The 25,716-nt window shown below is 44.5% G+C and overlaps 1 protein-coding gene across 1 annotated transcript in view; it reads left to right on the top strand.

Annotated features, from left to right (window-relative positions):
- LOC126531965 (atrial natriuretic peptide receptor 1-like) overlaps positions 1-25,716 on the top strand; it is a 71,783-nt gene that overhangs the window by 27,251 nt on the left and 18,816 nt on the right. Inside the window, exons 8-11 of the mRNA XM_050179675.3 lie at positions 5,814-5,963; positions 7,329-7,452; positions 17,086-17,154; positions 25,338-25,512. Coding sequence (XP_050035632.3) covers positions 5,814-5,963; positions 7,329-7,452; positions 17,086-17,154; positions 25,338-25,512 — 518 coding nt within the window. The remainder of the gene's footprint in view (positions 1-5,813; positions 5,964-7,328; positions 7,453-17,085; positions 17,155-25,337; positions 25,513-25,716) is intronic.

Here is a 25,716-nt window from a genome sequence, read left to right as displayed (position 1 = left end):
GTATGTCAATTTCTGCGGGGCACTGTGTGCCACTGATACTCTGAGAGTGTGGTGTCGTCTATGAACGCATTTCGGAACCCAGACGAGGCAATACTCTATCCAACGAACACGACCTTGCAAAGATAAAAACTCTTCTCTGACAGACGACCGCGTCTGCTGCGACAGCCTGTTGATGTTTCAGTTCATAGCTAGAATAATCGTTAAGTATACCTTCGAAAGAGTTGTAGCAAAAAGTTAGCTTCTCAGGAATTGGTCTTTCAGGTGTGGCTGACGGGCCTCATTACTTTCCATATACCCAGCGTGAGTGGACAACTTAATAATGGGTTAATGGTATTTAATGAAAGATTTTCACGGCAGGGAAAACTGTTTTTACTTGACTACAAACCAGAAAACCACTGGCCTCGTTTCCACAGAGCTCGTCGCTACTTCATATTAATATTGTTTTATTTTAATCGGGTGACTTCATATAGAGGACAGCGTGAACGTTGGCATTTCACGAAAATTAAGGTTTGTTTTATTTTCTGTTTTTCCTCGCGAGAATGAATTACGAAACGCGAGTTCCGCGCAAAAGAGATTAAATGACTCTAGTCTCAGTAACGTTGATGTTACATATATCGGCTGTCCAAAGTAATTCAGAAAGACTGTCACCGAATCCGGGCACAGTGGTGTTCTTCTTTTGGCTCTCACTACGGCTCGCGTCAGTACTTTAGTTTCTTTAGCGCATATGCACGTTACGCGGAATCGTCATATGAGCAGTTGTCCAGCGTGCCCTCGCGGCTAGCTCTTTTTTTTCGGCAATTCGCTTGTCTTTGTGTTTCTTTGCCTATATTTGTTTTCTGCCTGTCAAACACAAGCGCAGCGAATCATGTCACTCAGGTCAATATTCTAATTTCATGCCTTTCTTTTTCTTTTTCCTCTTTCCGTTAACCCCAAAACCAATCACATAAAAACGTGACTGCTAGCAATGCAATCACCAGGACTGCAACTAAGTACGTTTTCTTTCTTTTTTTCATTTTATCCTGGTAGTTTGTGTGAGTACAAGAACAAAACCTCGAAGATGAAACACTTTTATCGCAGCAATACACCACTTGTTCATGCGCAACTGTATTAGTATCAATTTCTTGCTATAATCATGTGTCGCAGGACACCGCCTTGCCATTGCTGTATTGAGTAAGGCACTGGGAAGCGAGTGTGCGAGAGACAGAGTTATGTTTGCCGCTAATTTCATTACAGAGGCAATGATGCTTCGGTGGGGGGGGGGGGGGGGGGCTGCACGCAAGTTAACGATGAGAAAGAGTGAAGAGCGTTCGGCAAATGCGCAAGAACAGAAAGTACACATCAACTTGAAGAGTCTTCTCTTCTGCGCCGAATAATATTTGTCATTCACTTTACATGCGTCGCTTGCAACGGTATTAATTTAGGCGTTGACGCACCGGTGCCCACAGTGACACGCTAGCAAGCGTGTTCAATTACCGTGACAAGACTTCAATCAACTGGCTACGAGTGTTCACTTTGCTGCGCAGAAAAGATTTACTTTTGTGTTGCACCGTGAATGCTGAGAAAGAACACCTCGGAAGTAAATATAATGCGAGACGTGTGCAACTTTATTTTGCGTAGCGATTCCGCGAAAGAAGTTACGCTTAGATTTTCTGCCATAAGGGGATGAAGGAGGCACTGTTATTACGCCCTGCGCGTTGCGCAATGAAACAGAGATATGAGAGAGCGAGTGAGAAGCTGGAGATATTGCCCGGCGTGACACTCCCAAGTTGTGGGCGCGAAATGTCGTAAATAGGTAATGTGGAAATGGGAAAATACGACTTTTCGAGAATTACTTCTTTAGACAGACAGACAGACAGACAGACAGACAGACAGACAGACAGACAGACAGACAGACAGACAGACAGACAGACAGACAGACAGACAGACAGACAGACAGACAGACAGACAGACAGACAGACAGACAGACAGACAGACAGACAGACAGACAGACAGACAGACAGACAGACAGACAGACAGACAGACAGACAGACAGACAGACAGACAGACAGACAGACAGACAGACAGACAGACAGACAGACAGACAGACAGACAGACAGACAGACAGACAGACAGACAGACAGACAGACAGACAGACAGACAGACAGACAGACAGACAGACAGACAGACAGACAGACAGACAGACAGACAGACAGACAGACAGACAGACAGACAGACAGACAGACAGACAGACAGACAGACAGACAGACAGACAGACAGACAGACAGACAGACAGACAGACAGACAGACAGACAGACAGACAGACAGACAGACAGACAGACAGACAGACAGACAGACAGACAGACAGACAGACAGACAGACAGACAGACAGACAGACAGACAGACAGACAGACAGACAGACAGACAGACAGACAGACAGACAGACAGACAGACAGACAGACAGACAGACAGACAGACAGACAGACAGACAGACAGACAGACAGACAGACAGACAGACAGACAGACAGACAGACAGGCAGACAGACAGACAGACAGACAGACAGACAGACAGACAGACAGACAGACAGACAGACAGACAGACAGACAGACAGACAGACAGACAGACAGACAGACAGACAGACAGACAGACAGACAGACAGACAGACAGACAGACAGACAGACAGACAGACAGACAGACAGACAGACAGACAGACAGACAGACAGACAGACAGACAGACAGACAGACAGACAGACAGACAGACAGACAGACAGACAGACAGACAGACAGACAGACAGACAGACAGAGATAGATAGATAGATAGATAGATAGATAGATAGATAGATAGATAGATAGATAGATAGATAGATAGATAGATAGATTCGTTTATTTATTTATGTATTTATTTATTGAATGACTGACTTACTGACTGACTGAGTTTAACATGCTATAGCAACACTGGGGCTATGGAAGACACCGTAGTGAAGGGCTACCGATTCTTTCAACCACCTGGGGCTGTCTAACGGACACTTATAATAAGTGCACCAGTGGTTTGGCATTATGCCCTCATAGGAATCAGGCCGCCGCGGCTTGGAACTGAACCCGGGCCCTTGTGCTCAGGAGTAAACTGCTATGTTACCGAGCCACCACAGTCAATCGAATGGATAACCGTCCGAGAGAATGCCCTATATCGGTAGGCTCCTTGTGTATATGTCCACAGTACATGCCGAGCAAGAAAGGTACAGTTGGTTATCGAAAGTTTCCAGGCAACATTGTTACAGGCAAACTACAGGAGATGAAGTCGACGTGGGCGCTCACCTTGGGGCCAGAGAGACGTTTGAACAAGGCTGTACATGACCCAATGTGTGAGACTGGGCTATAGTTGGGAAACCAACTGACTTGAACTAAGATTGCCACGCATGATCGTCTTTTCGAAGTTTGATATAATGATATGCACCCTGAAAGAGGATAATCTTGTGGAGGTGCAGCCATGCAAATTGTCTTAAGCAAAAGACGAAGGGGCTTTAGAGACGACAGAATGCGGCATATATAAAATTATGGATGTCTTTCTTTTCTTTCCTTTGTTTCATATTTGCTCAAACGCAGGCGACTTGCGATAGTGATGCGCGTTGCAGCTTTGTCGAGCGTTGAATGTCTGACGGAGATGAAGGACCTAGGTTCCTTTCGATCGAAATTCAGTTTGCCAAGCCGAAAAAGCTCGCGCCAGCGAGCTACCGCAGTTGATCCCCTAGAGGCCTTGTCACACTTGACATTTGCACATTTCGCTCTACGCAGTCCTGCAGAGTTAATGGTCGAATTAGTACTTACGTTGGCATGTTTGGCAGCACATGGCCGATGTGAAGACTACAGCATTTCATTTTTTTTATTTTTATTTTTGTTCTCGTAGTATGAATTAGCCTTATGAGACGGCTGCAGCAGTTCTTAAGTACTAGTACAACTTTGATGATGCATGGATTGCACGCCTTTTGAATATTCAAGTGGGCATAACTTGCCTAGCAGCGCTAGTTCCTTGGATCAAATTTTCCTACACGACACATCGAGCTCGAGCTCAATTTCGTGGCAGAATCGTGGCGCCTATGAGATCATCGTCTAACATCGCAAAAGTCGTATTTTCGCACATTTTGGTTCCTTTTGTGCAACAAAAATCTACACTCATATAACGCGCGTTGAAGTTTTGCCGTTCTTCGGGAATTTAATGCAGTATTGTATGTTCACAACCCAAATGCACCAGTGGTGGCGAGACGCGGCGGCAACGTTTCGCGAGAGGCAATTGTGAGAACTTATATCTTGCCTTAACATGATCTTCTCGCTGCGAGCTTCCTCTTCAAGTGAATGCCGCGTATATGGCCACGCACAGTTTTATTACGTTGAATGCAGCGTTCAATGCAAACTCCACTCATCTCTGCATTCTTGATCGCGCACTTTTTATGCCTCGTTGTTCCTTTTGGAGTGAAGCGATACGCTGAAACTTATGCGGTTGCATAAACTTCTTAATTTCAAATTCAAATAGTAGTCTTCCGGCATTGATTCGCCTCTCCTCTCCTACATCAGGGAACCTTGACGAGAGTCAAGGATCTCCAGGGCACAAGGGAGGCGTGCAATAGGTTAGGTACCGTGAGGAAAGTACTTTCTTCTGGCGTCTTGTGTGGCACTGCATTTTGAAAACCTACATCCTAACACTTCCCATTACAAATTACAATTACTAGTGCCTCACACTGTAACGTCTAAAAGGTTCACACGATGAACCCTAATTCTTCGCTAGAGTGGAAGGGGGAGCGATAGTTGCTATTTGGCTGGAACGGCAAATCATTCTGAAGCACTTCTGATTAGCATTCACGTCACACTTGCGGACACGCATTAGAACTTGCATTCACATGCACACTCACTGCCCGCGTGAGCGTTTCATAAAATTTATAATCCTTCCTGTCCGATCCACCAAGATCCTCATACTTTGGACTGTGAAATGAGCCCGAGTGCATTCATGAGTGGGCGTGCCCTGCTAGCTACGGATCAACCAAAATGGGCTCTAGCTTTTCGTTTACCCATTGCAAGTTCGGAGACTATTGTAGAACAATATAAAAGTGGACGAGTTAAAACATGTCCATTTCTTGGGCAGCGCACCAACTAACAGAGGCAACAGAAAGAGAAACGTACAATCGTTGGCACCCTGAGTACCAGCACAGTTTACACCAGCATTGTATACCAGCACACGGTATTCGAACCCAGTACAGTTAGTTAGTTAAATGGGGTTTAATGGCGCAAAAGCAGCTAAGGCTATGCTGCGCCAAACACGAGGTGTTTTAAAATCCAGTTTGTGAAGGAGAAGGCTGTGTTAGTAATCTATATTTTATGTAAAAATCCAGTGTCCTCTAGAAATTTACGGACGTCACATAATGGGACTAGCGGATCATCACCTAAAATTAGAGCAGGGTGTAAAGGTATGTGTACTTGATATAATTTGTGCAAAAGTGTTCGTCTGTGTGTTTCAATCTGCGTACATGTGAGTAATATGTGCATAAATTGTTAGTGGCTGTTGACATTTCTCGCATGTTGGTGTGTCTTCTTTCCTAAGTAAGTAGTTGTGTGTGAGGTGTGTGTGCCCAACGCGTAGTCGGCATAAAACTACTTCGATGAACCGCTCCTGATGACAACATGACTTCCATTCGCCAACTATGGGTGAACCCAGTACACTCTATGCAAGGGGACCACAGACAAAGTTGGATTACGTTGAACGCACCACTGAATATAAACATCACTACCTTTTGACTTTTGACAAACATCAACAACAGCAAGTTCTGCCATGCCTCCCTGTTTCTAGGGGACTGTCGAGCAAGAACTTCTTTGACAACCTGCTACAGCGGATGGAGCAGTACGCAAACAACTTGGAGTCGCTGGTGGAAGAGAAAACGCAGTCTCTCTTGGAGGAGAAGAAGCGCACGGATGAACTGCTATATCAACTGCTGCCCAAGTAAGGACCAGCTCTGCTTTAGGCCATTCACTCCTTAAAGGACCACTCATAATAAAGCGGACATAGCAAGTTTCTCAACTTTATCTGAAGGGAGGGTCTGCTAGGAAGCATCGGACAAGACGTACAAAAGAAGTCCGCAGCCCTTCATGTAATATCTAGATTGCAATAAATTGCGGTGCACTAACCCAGTGTTAACATTTGAAGTAGACCCGACTCTATGAATTTGAGGCTTTACAACTGCCACGTCGCAAGAGTTAGTGCGCACAGAGAGGTGTTTACGCGTACAAACTTAATCTACAGTTCTCCAGTCACATCGTGGCTGTAATAGATGACTTTGATCATTTAGTGTGGACCTTGCTGCAGAAATACAGGCCTTGGTCGATTGATTTACTTACTCACTGGTCAACTGATTCGGCTTAGCGTGCCAAGGCAACACAAGGGGCTTGGGGGCTCCGGATTGTTTTCACTACCTGTGCTCCTTATTTTGTACTCAAAGTACTCAAAGATCCGTACACTAATATTTTTTTTTTCATTGGGCCCCTACCTCAATTCGGCCGCCGTCTTAAGGAGCCGAACACGTGACCTCGGGCTCAGAAGCACAATTGCACAGCGACTGAACCAGCGCGGCGACTTCCTGAACTTGAAAAGCAAAGTTCTTTTTTTTTTTTTTTTTTGTGGGGGCATATTGGTGCGACGTTTTTTTAGCATCGACTTAAAATGTGCACACCTCAAATTCAGAAGTTTCGTGAATGCTAGGTTTAGATGCTCAGAATACATTTTACCTCCTAAGCCGAAGGTACAGTTGCTTTATTTGTTGCACATACGTATCACTTTAATTGCTTTAGTTGCAGTAAACAAAACAAAAAAATTCCCTCTAGGTAATTCACCAGAAAGTGTGGTCAGCCATTAATTTTATTTCGAGTCGTACAATTATTCATTACCGGGTGTACGTTCAGTCATTTGTGACTCTAGCACTTCTACATATTAGGAAAAGCCTCGTCAAGAGGAAAAGCTTTGACCTTCTTCCGCCTTTTTTCACGTTTACTTCAATGGTGAAATACACACGCAAAATATCTTTCCGTTAACAGTTACATCTGTAAACATATAATGAACAACTTTTGTAATTGGGTTTTCTTATGCGTTCTGTTCTTTATTCTTTATGTTATTGTTTTAAATAGTTCAGAACACAAACAGTTCAAAAGGTTCTCTTGTTATCCTGTGCACCTCGTCTCGATTCATCAGCGCTTTCTAAATACTTTCCACTTATTGCAACGAAGGCAAGGCATCAAATCCGCAGCATTTGTTTGCACAGCATGTCAGCTCAATGAGATGCGTGCTACGATTATCCTTTGATTGCTCATGCAGGTACGTGGCCGACGAACTCAAAAAGGGTTCGCATGTGCAGCCAGAGGCATTCGAATCTGTCACGATTTTCTTCAGCGACATAGTCGGATTCACGTCGCTCTCCGCTGACAGCAACCCGATGCAGGTGAGCGCTAGGCGAAGCATGCTGGCAGAGGGTCAACACTTGTTATGCGCAAAACAAGGTGGTCACATACACACACATGCAAACATTTAGGAAGCGAATGCAAATTCTTCTCAGGTGTCATTCAACAGGCGCAGCGCCAACCAAGAGCAATCTCTTAACGGCTCGCAAGAATTTTTAAACATAAACTTTATATGTAACTAAAGTTTTCAGAGATCCTCCAATTCATCATAAGCTGACCCGAACGCCGTCAAAGACTTTGAAAAGGCTCTCCACCAGTTGCATCGCGACTGCCACTTTCCCTCAGGCGGTGGCAGTGCCAAAAGCGTCTGCTATTATTCTATTTTTTTAGCTTCGGTAAATATTTTACTTCGTGAAGTAGTAATTAAATAACACGTCAAATTTCTTAAATATTCACGGGCATGATTAAGGCACGATTATCTTTCCCGCCCCTTTTGATTCAACTAGCCTGTTGCAACAATGGGCGTATTATTTATTTAGTTTATTCTTGATACTTATTTCGCCATGGTGTACTCATTTTTTTGAACGTACTAGGTGTCGAAAAATTAGCTGTGGAAATAAAAATAGTGGTCTTAAACCTTGAAGTTTTACGAACGGCGGTCAGTGAAGAAAAAAAGACGAAAGAAATAAACCACGAAGAATTCCCATCACCAAACTTTTTTAACCCATATTGGAAACTTTGTTTTTGTACGCCTCCGTTGTTTGTCATTTGCCTCCATTTCTTCCACCAATCTTCCAACCGCCTCTTACTAATCTCTATAGCGGACATGTTTACTTTCCCCCTGCTCTCGCTGAATCCAAGAGCTTCAAGGAGGCCAGCGGCGCCTAAATCTATAACTGGTTAGATATCTTCACATTCCAACAAAACATGCTCCATCGTTTCCCCAGCTTTACCGCGACAAGCACATGATTCATCTTCCTTGTTGTATCTCGCTTAGTAAGTGCGTGTCTCTTCAATGTTTCTTTTCTGCCTTATGCCGCGGACATCACGAACAACTAGTTCTAGACATCAGACTGCTGCTTCACCACCTCCTCGAGCAAGGACACGACATCACGTTACAGTAGATTCCAAGTCACTGTGGCGTAATGGGCAACGAACATGCCGATGCAGCAGCACGATCTGCCCATGAGGAGGGCTTGCAAGACTCCATTACATTCTCAAGAACAGCCGCAGCAATGAAAATTGGCGTGCTTGCCAATGTAGCCATAAGATCTTTATGTAACGCACCAAGCTTGAAGCACACACGTGTACACCGACTGGAGCCGTCCCTTCGACTTCGACCCTTATCTGGACTCTCTCGACTCGAGACAGCAGTACTTAGCCGACTGTGGTTTGGTGTCGCTTTCACAAGATCTTTCGCTTTCCGAGTCGGTATGGACCAGAGCGCGGCTTGCAGTCATTACGCCGACAAGGAGACTATAGAAGACGCACTTTGTCTCTAGCGGCCGTGTTGGCACGCCTTGACGACAGGCCACTTTCAGAACAGTCTTGGAATGCCGACATGAGCTCTCGTCGCACCGAAAGTCAGTGAAGGCTTTGTTGACCTTTTTACGTGGCAGTGGCCTATTAGAAAGGCTATGATGACCCATTCAGTCCCCCTTTTTTTCTGTCTCGCGTTTTTCTTTTTCTCCCCGCTCTTCTTTTCGTCTTTACTTCCCCTTTTCTTTTCCCAAGCCCAGGGTAGCAAACCGAAGGCTTTAACTCTAGGTAACCTCCCTGCCTTTCTCTCATTTGCATCTCTCTCTCTCTCTCTCTAATTGCGTGTTCTAAGGCATCCTAATCTCGCTTCGAAAAGTAATGAGCTTCCCTTTGAGTTATCATAAATTGTTGCTTTCCTGACTTCATTTTTTCCTCTTGAGTAGTTACTCAGAGCAGGTTTCTTTTCCACTGCCGCCATCCATGAGATTATCTCAGCCTCTCTGACTTTCCGCTTAACGTTCTTTGTTGCTGTGATGCTCACCTTAAAGGCCGTATACTCGCTGGTAAGCTTCCTAGTTATTTTCCTGCACTGTGAGTCAATGATTTTCCTGCGCAAATGCCTCCACACTCTCTCAGCCCATTTACTATCTTCTATATTCGTCAGTCATTCTTCGTAATGGATTTTACTGTGAGCTTCCGTCACTTCAAAACTTGTCCAGCCCATATCCTGTACAGCTTCATTTGTAGTCTTACCGTGAGTGCGCAATGCAAGGCGTCCCACTGACCTTTGATTGTCATCGAGTCCTGATTATACCACTGATTTCAAGCAAACAACCGCACTTCCAAAGATAAGTCCTGGAACCATTACATCTTTCCACATACCCCGGAGCACCACATACCTGTCATATCTCCATAGCGCTCTTTGTTTCATTATGGCCGCATTTCTCTTTCCCTTTACTGATATTGTTTTTTACTGTGTTTCCATATATATATTGCGTTCGTTTATCCGTATACCAAGGTATTTATATTCTTTCACGAGAGGTGTTTCCTGGCTCTGTATCCACACTGTCTGTTGACTGTTTTTATTGAATATCATAACACCTGATTTTTAACGCTAAATGTTAGACCTACATTCTCGCCTTGCTGTCCACAGATACGAGCCAGACGTTGCAGATCCCTTTGCTTGTTAGCTTGCAACATAATGTGGCCTGCATGAAACAAACCCGGAAGCTGCTGCTCCGCTACTGCACTTGCCTGTTTGTATGAGAGATAAAATCCGGTATTACTTTCATCTAGCGCCCTTTCCCTCCTCATCATGTACACCATAAACAACAGTGTGGATAAAGGGCACCCCTGCCTCAGTCCCTTGTTGATTTAAAATTTCATCTGGCTCCTCATCCTTCGCCATTCAACGCAAACGGTATTTTCTAGGTAAATCTCTATAAAAAGCTCTATACCATAGTCACCTAAGCCTTCACCTTCCAGAATATCCCACAATACGATGCGGCCTACGTTGTCATACGCTCCTCTAATGTCTAAAAAGCTACACATGATGGTCTCCTTTGTGCTCTGGATATTTCAATACACTATATCGGCAAATAAGTTATGATCCAGACGCCTGGCGACCCTGAAGTCATTATGAAGTTCCCCTATTACGCCTTTATTCTCTGGCCATACTTGTAGCTTTAACTTCATCGCCTGCATTGCTAACCTGAATATTACCGATGGTAAACGGTCCGTATGAGTAAATTCTGTATTTTTCGCCTTTAACTATATAGGGTAAATTCATCCTACTTTGTCGCCAACTGTCTGCTATTCGTATAACATTTAAGACGTTTTTTCTACTGCTTTCAACAGAGCTTCCTTACTTTTTGGTCCTAGTTCATTATTCAGCATAATGGGAACCTCGCCTAGCCCTATGACTGCACTTCGGAATTTTCTCCTCATCTTTCTTCCAGTTGAAATTTGGCAGCACCAGCTCCTTTCCGACCTGGTTTCTCTTTCATGCTCTAATTCCTGAAATAAAACCTCGTCATGGCCTTGGAAGGATTCGGCTGCAATTTGTCGGATCTAACTTAATGCTGCGTCCCCTTCCTGTTTGTTTCCACCTTCAGCTAGGATATGTTGTTGTATTGTTCCAGACATCCTGCCTAATAATTTTATGTAGTTCCAAAATGTTCTAGCAGCAGCCTTCTTTTTCTTCCTCATTTCTGACAACCAACGTCCGCTCTCATCCTTTATCTTTGCTTGAACCAGTAATTGAACCATAGATTCTTTCTCCCTGTATATTTGCCATTTTCTGGCTATTTCATCCTGCGGCAACTGCGCTTTTTTTTTGCCTGCCTGTGCTCTCGGGATGCTTTCTGACGTTCGGCGATCGGTTCTCATATTTCACTATTCCACCAGCCATTCGGTTTCTTTGTTCCTTTCCAACGAGCATGTCTCAAGTTTCAAGTTTATTACATAGATATAGGATTGATACATAGTTGTGCATATACAGGAGGTCCCAAGGTTCAATCACCGCTGGCGGTACCTCGTGCACAAGTAAAACGAGTAAAACTACAAAGCAAGACTACATCTTGCTTCTCTTTCTGTATTTCTGTCGCAATTACACTTAGACAAGCTCACTATATTGCCACTTTCTGCTTAGCCATTCGCGAAGTTCTTCCTCGACTTTTGTGAATGTATTTGTTATTTGTGCAGCGTTCAAATTTGTACTGGCCATTCTTCGCTTCTTGCTCGCTTTCCCAACTATATATCCCATTTTAAAAATGCGTTTAGGTCACTCTCTATGCTGCTCTGCCCTTCCTCCTCAATGTCTATTTCTTTCAACTTATCATGAATTTCTTCTATCATCAGGCAGCAATCAATGGTCGATTGCCCGATTCCCACTTACCACGGGATCTTCCCTTCACACTTAGGCCCGGTATTCACAATAACGAGGTTATGTTGCTCACAAAAATCTACCACTGCCTACCCGTTGTTGCTAGTATAGCCATCTAGATCCTGTATGCGGGCATTCATGTCACCTAATAGGGTAATTTCGGCATCATTTCCGAAAGCCTTATTATCAGCACTTAGGCAACTCCAACCAGCTAGCTGAGCACAGCGCCACCCCTTGGGCGAAGAAAACGCTACATTGTCAAGAATTTGTGTGGGATTTCAATGAAGTGGTGTGACCGGTTCTGTTGAGGGGTGGTGCTGCAATCCATTTTCTATACATCCGTAATGGGCAAAAGGTGCACCAGAAGGTGCCTGGGCTGACGTATGCGGATGACACAGTGCTAATAGTGGACAATGCAATGGATTTACAGAAACTTGGGATTAAAAAGGCCAATTCAGCGACGAATCTATTCCTAACGTTTAGCACAGCGACTTGGGAATTATGATCTTTTATGAAGAGACGAGTAATGACGTGATATCAATTCAACGGGAAGCCATACTCATGGCCAAGCAGTATAGACACCAAGGTGTATACATAAACGAAGGAAAGACCTACTGAAGCGCCGACCAAGATAATCTAAATATTGGAGGAAAACGGAGGGCAGCAATGAAACAGGGCACTTTGGTGCTACAATAAATACGAGTTGGTGCAAGGCATTCGCAAAAGTGTAATTATGCCAGCGCTAACCTTCGCAAATGCAATTCTGCGCTATAAATAAGAACTCTTGGCGTGATTGGAGATTAGGTAGAGCACGGTGGGGCGGCTGCCCTTTGGGGGCCCACCGTAAAACCAGAAATGAGGAAGTTCACTTAGGTCCCATGTATAAAAGTGCGTGGTTTCTTGTGAAAAAGCAGTCGGAAGTTGGCGCCTGTATATGTCGTTTGTGTCTCGCTTCATCCTCGTCTGCTTAGTGCCGTAACCTTTGTTTTTAAGTCACGAACCGACTAAATGAGCAACAAGTTTTGTTGGAGGAAGTGCAAGGGCAGATGAGTTCGGTTGCTTTTGAAGTCGGAGAAGCGCAGAATAAGATTAGTCTTGAAGATGGATTGAGGAAAAGAAACATCGGGGAAACGAAATGGCTGTCTAAGGTGCACAAATATCTTTACCTCAAAAGCGTGACAAGGAATGGAGGAAGAGGCCAAAAAGTTGGCAGCCAAATACAAAGTAATTGAGTTTATAAGGCTGTGTGCTGTGCATTGTTGGTCCCACGACGCTGTTTCTTTTTCTGTTGTTTCTGTAGACATATATAATTTATATGATTGTATCCGCTATGCGACAAGGAGCAGCCGCCACCATTATAGAGTCACTACATCGCTGTCCTTTATTTTTTATTTGAGAAAAAAAAAGTGCAAATATACAAGCAGGAGTCACAAAAAATAAAGAGATGCAAAGGAAGCAAAGGATGCAAAGGGGTAAAAAAAACACGAAGATTTAGAGAAACGGCAAGAAAGAAATCGGGAGGGAAAATGTGTACGATCACGCAACAAGGAGTGCTTGGTAATTGTGGCCTGAGCTGGCTGCCTGAGAACAAAAACATGGCTGAGAAGGAAAATAGCAGAGTAAAAAAAGCGAGCACGAGACGAAGACACAGGTCTAGCACTCGACTTTTTTTTTTTGTCTCGATGTTCGTTTCTTTTGCGTTACTATTTTGCCTTTCCCAGCCATTAAACCCACTCGCCCGACAAACTGTTTTACCGAGACAATAACATACCGCAGCAAATATGTGGCACAGGATGACGCATGTGAGCGATGCAAAGAAAGCCCGGAATTGACTCGCACATCGTAATGAACTGCGAAGATATTGAGAGAGGGAACTGTATTCGTTGTGAAAAGGAAAGGTTGATGCTGTCTTCTCAGGCCCTTGAGCGAGCACGGCTCAACGCCAGCTATTGGTCCAGTGAGACCAGTGAGGAGTGCTCACTTGCCAGAAGCACTGGGATTCAAAGAACATGGAAACATTAACTGGTCAGCAGTCGAGATAAGACACGATTAGGGAAGCGATTGATAGAGCCGGAATCATTGCAAGTGTAGGTAACGGTAACATATAGTGATAAGTACTTTAATGCGAAAGTTAAGACTATGGTTAAGATCAAGATCAGATAGGCAAAAGGCTAGATAGCGATACATGTAGTAAAACGTGAATATATTAGGCAGGCTTGGAGAATATTTGCCCCCGCCTGGTTTCAAAGGGGATGCCAATAAACGTTATCATCATCATCATTCAGACAAGGTGGAATGCTGAGGAGAGTAACGTTCTAGAATGCGTGGGTGAGTACTCCTGAGAGACCCAGATGAAATACAACGAGGCCACGGATTGATTTCTTAACGGATGAGTCTAAAGCAGAAGTAGGATGCACATCTGCTACTGTGGGAAAGATATACAGGAATAAACGATGAAAGGCAGCAAAGTTAACCGAAGTACCAGTCCTGCTGGCTGCTCTGCAATGGACGAGGGAATAGAAAGGATGAGGAAAAAAGAAAAGGAGGTGTGAAGAATAGATTATTTAATACATTCCTTACATTCTGAAAAGCTAGTAGCTCCAAAGCAACTCGGACTGACGACCGCTGGGACCTCAGTACATTTATTTATTTATTTATTTATTTATTTATTTATTTATTTATTTATTTATAAAGTGCCCTAAGGCATCATAGCGGCATTAGGGAGAGGCTGGTACAAGAATCTACAACACGCACATCTGTAAACAAAGTATAACAAGGGAAAGAAGTTACATTTATTCATTTTGTCTTTCCTAACGTTACCCCAAATGTTACAAGAAAAAAAGAATTCTGAAAAAACGCAGTCCATGATGCAATTTTGGTACCTATGGTATGTGGTTGTGAGAGGTCTGGCACCTAAACGCCATAGGTAGTAAAATTGTATCTTGCACCGTGTTTTCTTTTCAGTCTATTTTTTCTTGTAGCAGCTTAGCTAACGTTCTCTGGCACACACAGAATACATATGCCATGCTAACATCAGTGGATCACTCAGGTTCGCGCGCGTCAAGCGAACGGGGAAGTACGTAAACTGTGTAAAGACGTAATTGGTAACGTACTCTTTGAACGATGGCACACCTTCAACACTGGCAATACATGTGGAGACGCTGTTGCAATTAGAAGTGCTGTTAGGTAAAAAGGAATGAAAAAGCGAATTCATACGACGCCGGGGAACACCACCCTTGTTTTCGTGATCGGTGCGCCGCGGCAAGTACGGGGGTCATGCCCAGAAATGTTTCACATTGCCCCTTTGCCAAATGGGTGAACTTCACCGCAATATGCGAGCGTTACTCAATGGGCAGCATTTAAAAAGAATATAGTTATTTCAAAAGACTCGCCGAGTTTCAACAAGTTTTGAACAGCAACATCAATAGGGACTTCCATCTAATGACATACGCTTTAGGACACACACACATTACGACACAGGAAGCCTTAAAGAGCAGTGGTACAATAAAAAATTGAGATAAATCAAGCACAAGTCGCATAAAGAGCAAATACAAGAGCTGAAAATGTCAAGATCGCAGCGTAAGGTATATTGTTGCGTTACAAGACGTGCTATAGCGTTAGAGGTGCAAGCTGAATTCACGTATAGAATGCTGGGATTAGGTAATTTTGGGAGAGGCGCGCAGAACATTGCAGCCAACAGTAACCGCGGATGGGAGAAGTGGTTGTTAATTAGTTTATACAAGAATAAGTAGTCACGATATTCTTGCCATATTTATAGGGGCTTAATATAAACATGAGTAGTGTGTGCTATTTTATGCTCATAGGCGGCGTCCCAGAAATCAATCGTACAGAATACGCATGAAACGTCCCTGAACACGTTCAAATTTTGCCGCATTGGTCAAATTAATACAGCTCCGTAGAACAAAACAAAACTCTAACTTATTTCGGACAAAGGAAAACGCGAGATAACAACGTAGTTGAGATCCGTAAGCTTTTTTGTCGTTCTTGATACGAGATCTAACTTTCTGTAGGATGGATTAACAATGCTTGAAACAAGTTCCTCGAAAGGTATTCATGGGTCAACCAATATTCCTAAGTCGCGCATACAACTCGCTGTTTTCAAAAGAATGCTATTGAGGAGTGTTCGTATAGTAAAGGGGATATTTTTAGACTAAAGGAAAGAACACGTGTCTTAGTTGGAATAATATGCACAAACATGGGAGCACGCCACTGCGCGACAGAATTCATATCTTTTTTAATAATTAGCAATCATCCGCTGATCTTATTTCACGGTAAAATTTGCTTTCGTCCGTGTACAAAATGACCCGCAAATGACGCAAACACTTCGCACGATTATTAATAAATATATTGAAAATAATGGTCCTACCATAGTCCCTTGCTGAACACCGGAAGTTGATTCATAAGGCAAAGAGTGCTTAGCACCAACGGGAACACAATTTAACCGAATGCACAGGTAGTCTTTCATCAGCGTGCACAGGCTGGTACTAACACCGTAACGCAACAGTTCACGGGTAAGAAGGTCATGACAGGCAACATCAAATGCTTTTGACATGTCGAAGTATAGCGTGTCTAACTGGCTCCGGTTAGCAACAGCGGGTTCCGCATCATCAAGCAAAGAAACAAGCTTTCTTTCCACAGACCTACCATGAAGAAAACCATGATGGCATATACTAACGTTATGCTTGAAGAAAAATGACAGATATGTAAACACAACTAATTGAAACACTGTTGCAAGTGGAGACCAGAAGGACGCGGGGCGCCTGCAGCAGTGTATTGGTCCCGACTACAACACTACAATAACGTTCCACTAATTGCCGACTGGGTGCCGTATATATATATAATGCGTGTGTCATTAGAATGAAGTACTCTTTCGATGTTGTTAAGCTAAACGTTTTGAGGCTCAACGAGTGTTTTGAAATACAAGCTTTTGAACATTCTGCGCATTCAGTTACGCTGGTGTAATGCAGTGGAAGCTGTACAAATTGCCGAAGGGGCAACGTCCGAAATTCCTAGGTACGCCTTAGATCTACTATTGCCTGAAGATTGAGTTTTGGGAGTAAATTCGGAATAAAACACACATTCGCAATTATCTCCTAAGGATGGGTGCGCACTTTGTCAAGCGCGGTGCGTAGCGCTTTGTTTAGTACATGTAGAACGAGGACATCCGAACACAGAAGGTGCGAACATTTGCACATTGGCCCTGCGGTGAAAGCTTGCTGACGAAGAATACTTCGGTATATAGCTGACCAAAGTGGGAATGTGCGTGTCTCCGTCTTCTCTTCTCACACAGGTGGTTACGCTGCTGAACGACTTGTACACCTGCTTCGACTCCATTATTGACAGGCACGACGCTTACAAGGTGAGTGAACTTCCACAATGTCCCCCCGTCAAGCTGGAAGCAATAGCTGCACCTTTACCCAGCCCCCAGTGCACTCTCACTATCCTGCCGTCACCAGTTCGACGTGGGCTGCAGCTAGCTGCATGGTTTACATGCCACATCACCGAGACGGCTAAAAGCTAATGGTAAGAGGCTATGCGTCCTGTATTGTTCGTAGCATCTGGTGGTGTCTCAGGTCTATGCGAAATGCTCGTCACAGGCATAAAGTCAGTGAATATCTTTGTCCAAGTTTGCCAACTGTGCTTCGTATGTTTGAACGTTTATCGCAGCAGAACATCATACTACAAAGCATGGAGGAAAATGCGGGTCACGATAAGTTAGGAGATAGAGTATGACACATAGGCTACCATCTTAACACTGGGCTTGAAATCTTGCCTTTCTTTTCGGGGGGGGGGGGGGGGGGGGGTTGATGACGGAACAAAGATTCTGCGGTGACTTGTGTGTGCAATGCAATGAATTATGTGCACAGAAGCTGCTCACAAGACAAAAAGCATAGATAATGTAGACATACAAAGCCGACAGCTTCGTCGTCGTAAAGTAGCGCGCCTTTATTGACATATTTCGCGTGATTTCCATTTAATGTGCGCCTCCTATTCTGAGACAAAATAGGCCACAAGAAATTTATTATGTATGACGTATCTCATAGACGGACGCGTGAACTGCAGGAAAAAGTTTTATATTGTTCCCATGAATTTCACGAACACTTCACAGATAGTCACTTTAGACAAGAGCAGGGAGATAATTAACAAAAATGTACTTGCCGCTTACTTTTAGGTTACCACACAAAGAAAAAGTTATTTTACTCTATTTGCGAGTGACAGCCCCCGCATTAGGTTGCGAAGTGAGAAACAGTTGAAAGGTTTCCATTTCCCAAGCACCATCCTTCAAAAAGTTGACCTTGTAGCCTTCTTAAGCGGGTGGCATATATTGCACTTGTCACCAACCTTTTAAATTAACAGTAACAAATATAAAAAAATACATGATAGAATATTAAAAAATAAAATAAATAAATAGAATTAAGTGAAAAACTTCGCGGCACGAAGAGCAGCAAGAGCAGCAGCCTTCTCGTACGTTCTCGCCGGTTCCGCGATGTCTCGCTCAAAGAAACTGTGCACAACGAGCAGCCATATTATCAACATCGTAATCGTCATTATCTTATCTCCTAATTTCAGATATGTTCGCCGGTATTCTCTTTTTCTAGTAGAGTAGCCAGCCTGACATTCATTTTGGCCAAAATCCTGGTCTTTCTGTTTATCTTTCATTTCTGATTTGTTTGTCAAATTCTGTTTCTCTCGCCCGCGCTTCCTTTGCCTACGCGAACATATGCCACTCAACAGAAGATTACAGCTTATTTCATACACGCGTTACACGACGGGCCCTGTTACGTTTTTATTCGTTTTGCTCTCAGTCACAATTTTTTTCCCCCCTACTTCTGTTTGATCCGTAATGCGTTTATAACGTGCCTACGAAACTAGCAAATACTTCAGATACATTTTTCCTCCTATTGGTTTCTTGCGGCCTCTCAAGAAAAAAAGAAATTTCCAGAAGAGGGCTGCAGCGCCGAAAAAAACAACACACAGCAAGCGAGACGGAACAGGCGCGCCTCGCTTGCTGTGTGTTGTGTTTTTTTCGGCGCTACAGCCCACTTCTAGAAACCTGCACCAACTAGCCCCCCAACAAGTATCACTCAAAGAAGAAATTGTGCAGATCCCACGCGCTGTGGGAATCGACGTTATGCGAAGCATTCAGCGGGCAGCTGACTATGCAGCATCGTTTGGTGTGCCGTAAAGCGTTACCAGATTGACCATCGTGTATTGTGCAAATCCTGTTTTTGCGTGTGTTACGCGAGCGCAGTGAAGTAGAAATAACGCTAGATCCTGCGTCTGTGACCACAACAGCAAGGCGACGATGACTGTAACAGTGATCGCTTGATTTCTGCGAACGATCGAATTGATGTGAACGAGTGCCATCGAGGTGCGAGATGGGGGAGAAAGGAATATACCTAAATGCTCACCGACTAGCCGCACGTGGTACGACTTAGAGGACACAAACCGGTGACTTGACGGCGATACTGTAGCACAAACTGCAGCCCGTGTCCTTTTATAGCCTTTCGGACGAGTGTCGTGGAGCAGCTGCTCGCCTTGGCCAAGCCGTGATGACACTGCCATAGTGGAATTCGATGCAGCGTTGCCGTGCTTGTTGGACACTATGTGCACCAGGAAAGAGCACGCCTTGATAAGTGATTAAGAGGCCTCGAAACAACGGGAAGGACCGTGCGAGTCCAGCAGGAGCTTTAGGAGGAACGAGGAGGCGGCGCATTGCTGTCCGGCTCTCGTAAATCAACGCTCGTGGAAACTTGCAGTTCAATCGTTGTTTGAACGGATGAAGCCACCACCCTGGTGTTCTGCTGAGGAGATGCTGGGACCTTCTGACGCGTGCCACCTGGCTCAAGCGCAGACGGTAGGCCACAATCAGAGGCGAGAGTGGGATTACGAAGCTGGAACGTCGATGCAACGACCATCACGAGCACGAGCGTATATATAGCCATCAGCCCAAATCAGTAGACAACCTTGCGCGCTGGGTCAGCATAAGTTCTTTTCATGGTGATGTCACGCCGTGCACGCATGCATGTCACGAATTTATTTCGTTCTTTGTCAAGTATGTCATGATATCCACGAGAATAATGCCATGGCTTGATATAGCATAACGTTCATGACAGTCATATTATGACGTATATGCCGGGACATGTCATTGATGTCACACATGCATGCCATGACAAGCAGTCAGAATGTATTCAGTTAAATAATTCATGTCGTGCCATTCAACCCATTATAATCATCGCATTTATGGCATTCATATGATGGCATTATTGTCACTCATGACAATTTTATTTTACAAGTCATATATCGGCATATCCATAACATGAATAAAATGACGTGGTAACATGTGTCCCATGAATGACATGAAAGGCAAGTCATGAGGTGATTGTCATGGATGACATAAACTGCATGTTGGGACGGCATTGTGGTCATTTATTCAACTGCATAAGTATCAGGATATGTGTGGAAAGGCATGCATACAAAGCATGATAGGAATGATCGACGTGGAATGAAATGCTCACACATGTCTTACGATTAATGTATACTCGTGCAATTCATGACATTCAAGTCGTGACACGTATGTCATTCAAATGATGACCTTTACATCATGCCATATATGCAAGGTGATGCATGCATGTCCCCTCATTCATGTCCACACATATACCGATTTAAAGAAAGTACAACGACAGCATTATGTCATTGATACCACTTATGTCATGACATACATGTCACAAGAAGCATGTGATAATGTCATGACAAGGGATTCACGTTTATTTTATTGCTATTCGTGCTATGATGCACATGATATGTGATGAAATTAATGTCATTCATGTCATGACATTTATGTCCTGTCATATCATCCATGTCAGGTTATGCATGCATTTCATTATTATCCTCATATATTGTGAGGTAAAAAAAAAAACGACCACGACAGCATCATGTCATTCATACATTTTGGCATACATGCATGCCATGAAAAATATGCCACATTATTGATGTCGTGACATGTCATTCATGTCATGTACGCATGCGTGCCACGCTGCTGCATGCCTATTCCCATATATATACAGTTTGAGAAACGATCACGCCGTCATCACGCTTTAGGACGCTACATAGACAGATACACTCAAGACGTCTGAAGTTCGCAAAGAATACTCCGCATTAAGACGTCCTAGTTGGTTCCAATCTCGCCACTGTGATGCCATTGACTTGGTTAAACTCTGTCTTTTTCTTTATTTCTCATTGAAGCTCCTGTGCTTGAAACACCGCAGACATGCTTATGTCCCATCTAAAGGCTCCTGCTGGATACTGCAGTCACCAAAGTCGGCGCCTTTAGCTCTGGCGTCAAGTGTTTACCTCGAGAACCAATATCTAGATCTTATTTGCCGGTGCCTCGCACCATGACGGAGCAGAAGACGCGCACTTGGTCTGGGTGAATGAATTTTATGTTTTCATTTATTCCCTTCATATGCCGGGCTTTATGCAGCATGTTGCAATGCGCTGTGGATGCCCTGAGCGAGCGCTGTGGATGCCTTGAGCGAGATAGGATTCATGGCAGAGTGTTTTTTTTTTTTTTTTTATGAGGGCTTCACCACACGGACGGCGCTGACCACATTTGAAGTATGGCGGGCTGCGTCACAGCAATTTTGAAAAATCATTCGTATTCCTTTATGCCCCGTGCAACTTCTCAATATGTGGGCGAACGAAATGGGCGTAGTCTCCTTTGAGCCACCTACTCTTTTCGCCATCGGTCTGGCTTGTGTCTTCCGCATCGCCGCCGGTTCGTTCTTGCGCAAACACATACGCGCGAGTGCTGGAGGCCGCTGAACGCTCGGCGCACGCTACGGCTCTAAGCAGGAGACGCGATCGAGCGTCGAAAGGAATATAGCTTGTCGAGAACACGCAGCGAGAGAAATGTTACCCTACACTTCAGACGTCTCAAAATCCTTATCGAAAGACATTCCTTCGCAAAGCCGATCAAACAAACATAGGGTGTACGCTTGTTGTTGGAGCGAACGCTGCCGCACGGAACGGTAGAAATAAATCGGCCTTGGTGCAGAGACTCGGTTTTTCCCGTCTTGTCAGGAAAGCACGCAAAACCTTGGTGAAGGTCTTGTTGAAAACGCACTTGTTATGCCTGCCCCACAGCGAAGCGTGGCTGAAAGTTATCTGCAATTGTAAGCACGCTTTTCTATAATATGCACAAACGAAAAGCACTCCTGCGTTCTTGCAGCACGTAACGTCGAAAGAATGTGCTGTTCTCATTCTAAGGCAGCGGGTAGAAAAAGCGGCGATGATGCCTCGGCGTAAAGCTCTGCAGGGTATGCACTGTAGGGCCAACACTGAAGAAGTGTGTAAAAAATCTCAGCGCCAGCGAGGATGAAAATGCAGACCTTACTCGGCTCTCTTTATTGAGATTCGTGCGGTTCATAATGGCGCCGCCGCCGCCATGCTGTCACGCTATCGATGCGCATGCGCAGTCCACGCGCGGAATGTTAGTACATCTCCGGAGACGCGCACTGTGTTCACTACAAAAGCGGCAAAGCCAAGTGGGCGCGCCGTCACTCACCGCTCAATCGGCTCCGACGAAGCCGGGGGGAAGCGTTATGGCTTCCGTTGCTGGCACCGGCGTTGCGCGCGCGAGCATTACCGTTCTTGCTGAGCAGTTGCGCGCATATCCCACCATGTTCTGCATACCCAGTTGTTCGAGCGGTTCGGATCAGTAAAGGCCAAATTAAATCCATCGAATCGTTTGATTAGACGCTGGCAAGCGGCAACGGGTTTCGGTCGTCTCATCTGGTGCACCATGACGACGTCTGTACCACAGCTACTGTCGTTCCCGATTGCCACAGTGTCACAACACGCCATAACCACCAAGGCGCTGTTGATGTTGCGGAGCAGCAGTTGCATAGCTTGGAGCGTTTCAGCATGTCGCCTCTCCGTATCGTATAGAAAGAGCACTGTGCGAACAAGTCCAGCGCAGTGCTGAACCTTGCTATCGCTTTCAATGCTTCGCGTTCGGGCCACACTGCCACTTAACGTTTTAAAGGAGATATATGCCAACGTGAGAGAACAGTTATACCACGGTCCTCAACGAATGAATGAAGCTCAATAAATCGAGCACTTGGATTCCGGTACAGATGCTTCGGCGTAGTAGCGCATGAATATTTTTTATTGCAGGTAAAATCACGTGAACTCACAGGCCACACTCCCACCTCTCACTTCTAAAGAACCATCTTGGTTCCCTGTAAAGGCCGAAGTGTGACCAATGCTGTGTCCTTATATAAGAAATTTTAATTCGCTCGTAACTATGCAGTCGTGTTAATAAAGAAAACAGGTTGGTTCAATCACGAACAAAAAAGTATACAGGTTTACTTCACGAATAATAAATATGGGTGTCATTCTTCTTCCAGTTAACAAATAATTTCCCTCACCTCAAAGTTTTAATCAAGAACGCCGATATTCTCAACATCTGCTAAGTTGACTGCTTTGATCTGAATTTTCGCGTTCAGTTTTCTTGTTTTACACGGCGGCACATTCTGTTTCTGTTTTAAGCTTCGACAGTATGCTAGCAACAAATCTGCCACTGTCACCCGATGTTGGACGAAACTGAGACAATCTTCTCACACAGGGACCAATTGACACTGGACGCCATGGAATCCTTCCACACAAAGAAAGCGAGGCGAGACACGTGTCAGCCAAACCACTATAACACTGCATGTCAAAACGTTGTCTTACCTAAACGCCTAACCAGTACCCCTTCTACGGAAGGACGCTGTAAGGAAACTTCGTATGTTTACACGACACTTCACCCTATCTGATTGGAATGGTCCAAACTTCCCGCATAAGCGACTTTAGTCCCTGAACTCTAAACAAAAGGCTTCGATTACCACGAGGAGGGCCCTCGAGAGACGCAACACTTCTATGAAAACTGTGTCTGGGCGTGGCATTCACCAATGACCACGCCTTTCTTAATATTTATTACAACGAAGCTGTTAGCTTCTAGTCGGTTAGGATATCTTATGGCGTGCTCACAAAAAAAGAGCGGCAGCTGGAAAAGGAGTTTCTGTTTGAATTTCCGCGTTACAGAATTACATTTTCTTGCATTACAAACCGATGCTATCATGTGTGAAGGTTGCGTTTAAGTCGTACTTTACGAATTATCTGGCGCATTTTACTTTGACAAATTTAATTAGTTCAATAACGCACTTGCGCTAGGCGGAGGGCCTACAAGAATGAGGATGCATGCTGTGCTAACTGTACCGCCACTTAGCGCGAGCGGCCATTTAGACAGACCTCTAATGGCAGCTGGAAAAGGGCTTTGTCTTTCAGTTTCAGCGTAACAGATTTCTGGTTCTTGTACATCCGAATAACCATCCGAAGCTATCGTGTGAGCGGCTTGTGCGCAAGTCGTACTTTAGGAATTTCCCGAAGGAATTTACTTTTAAACAATCTTTTAGTTCAATAAGGCACGTGCACCTGGCGGACGACCTAGAAGAATGACGACGTAAGCTGCACTTCCACACACGTGCATGTGCGTGCGACGTACTTCGTTTGTGGTCGTCGTGATTGCGTAACGTCGTCTAGCGTCAACTGCGGTGGTGGCACTTGTCTAACACCCGAACTTCATTCGCTGTACATCCACTTTCACAGGGTGGAATGCAGGCGCATTTTTTTTTTACATTTCTTTATTTCAACGTACCCTTAAAGGCCTCGCAGGAGGGGTCGGGCGAGTCAAAAGTCAGGTAACGCATAAATACAAACGTATTCGCACGCAAGACTATACATGCGACCGCACGAGAATATTTACAAGACATTACAACCAAGAGATCACACCTTCCGAATAGGAATGGCCGACACCACAGCCTGAGACCACCACTGTGGTGAAGAGGAAAGCATGAACCGCAGTCTGTGCCAATTTCCGCAGTATTTGGCGTAGGGTGAGCTCACTTGCCGTTGTGCTTAACAAGTTTGTCGACCAGCCACTATCGGGCGGCATAATCCTACAACCTGGACGCGACTCGATATCAGAAGACTGCAGATGGTGCTTTTTACATTACACCGCGTTTAGGAAATGAACTATAGCATTTATAGCTTTTTGTTTTCTCCCACTGCCCTTGCCACTTCTTTCAGTCTTCTTTTCTCCAACTCGCGTGCAGGGTGGCAAACCCGAGTGTGCATTCTGGTTAACATCGCTGAAATTTCTCTCTCTCTCTCTCTCTCTCTCTAACTTTTTGTTTCAGCAGTAGTAGCGGTTACCTTTACCTTGAGCCGTTTTGTTTTATTTATTTATTTTATTGTTGTTTTGTTTTCTATTTCTTTTTCAGAAAAATGACTATTTCGTACAAATTTTTCTTTTTTTCAGCTAATATAAATACGCACTGCTTCGCTATGCAAGCGCGATTGCTCCTTCGCTCACTTGTCTCTGTCGCCGCGCTTCACACACCACTTCAACATACACAGCAATAAACATTTCAAACACGTTCAGCAACCCAAAAACTAGGCCATAAGTGTTATTTGGCGCGCACGGTCCTTGTCGCACAGGTGGAGACCATCGGGGACGCCTACCTGGTCGCCTCTGGCCTCCCCATCCGCAACGGCAACGAACACGTACGAGAGATCGCCCGTATTGCGCTGACGCTGCGTCACCAGCTGCAGTTCTTCAAGATCCGTCACCTGCCCAAGAGAAAACTGCAGCTCCGTATCGGCATCCACTCCGGTGAGCCTGTGTGCCTGCCTGCGCAGAAAGCATATGAGATAAGATAAAATTTCAAATGAGATCAGATAAAGATACTGAAGAGAAACGCTAAATCATTTTAGACTGATACGCTGTTCTCGCTAAACTCTGTCCTCGTTAATTTCACGGTAATTGGTTAAACAGAATAGAAAATTGAGGTAAAGGGTCAATTAGTTGAATTTCATG

Source organism: Dermacentor andersoni, chromosome 5 (assembly GCF_023375885.2).
Source record: "Dermacentor andersoni chromosome 5, qqDerAnde1_hic_scaffold, whole genome shotgun sequence".
In the NCBI taxonomy this organism is placed as follows: domain Eukaryota; kingdom Metazoa; phylum Arthropoda; class Arachnida; order Ixodida; family Ixodidae; genus Dermacentor; species Dermacentor andersoni.
The sequence above is the reverse complement of the archived record's forward strand: the minus strand, read 5'-3'. Positions and strand labels throughout refer to the sequence as shown.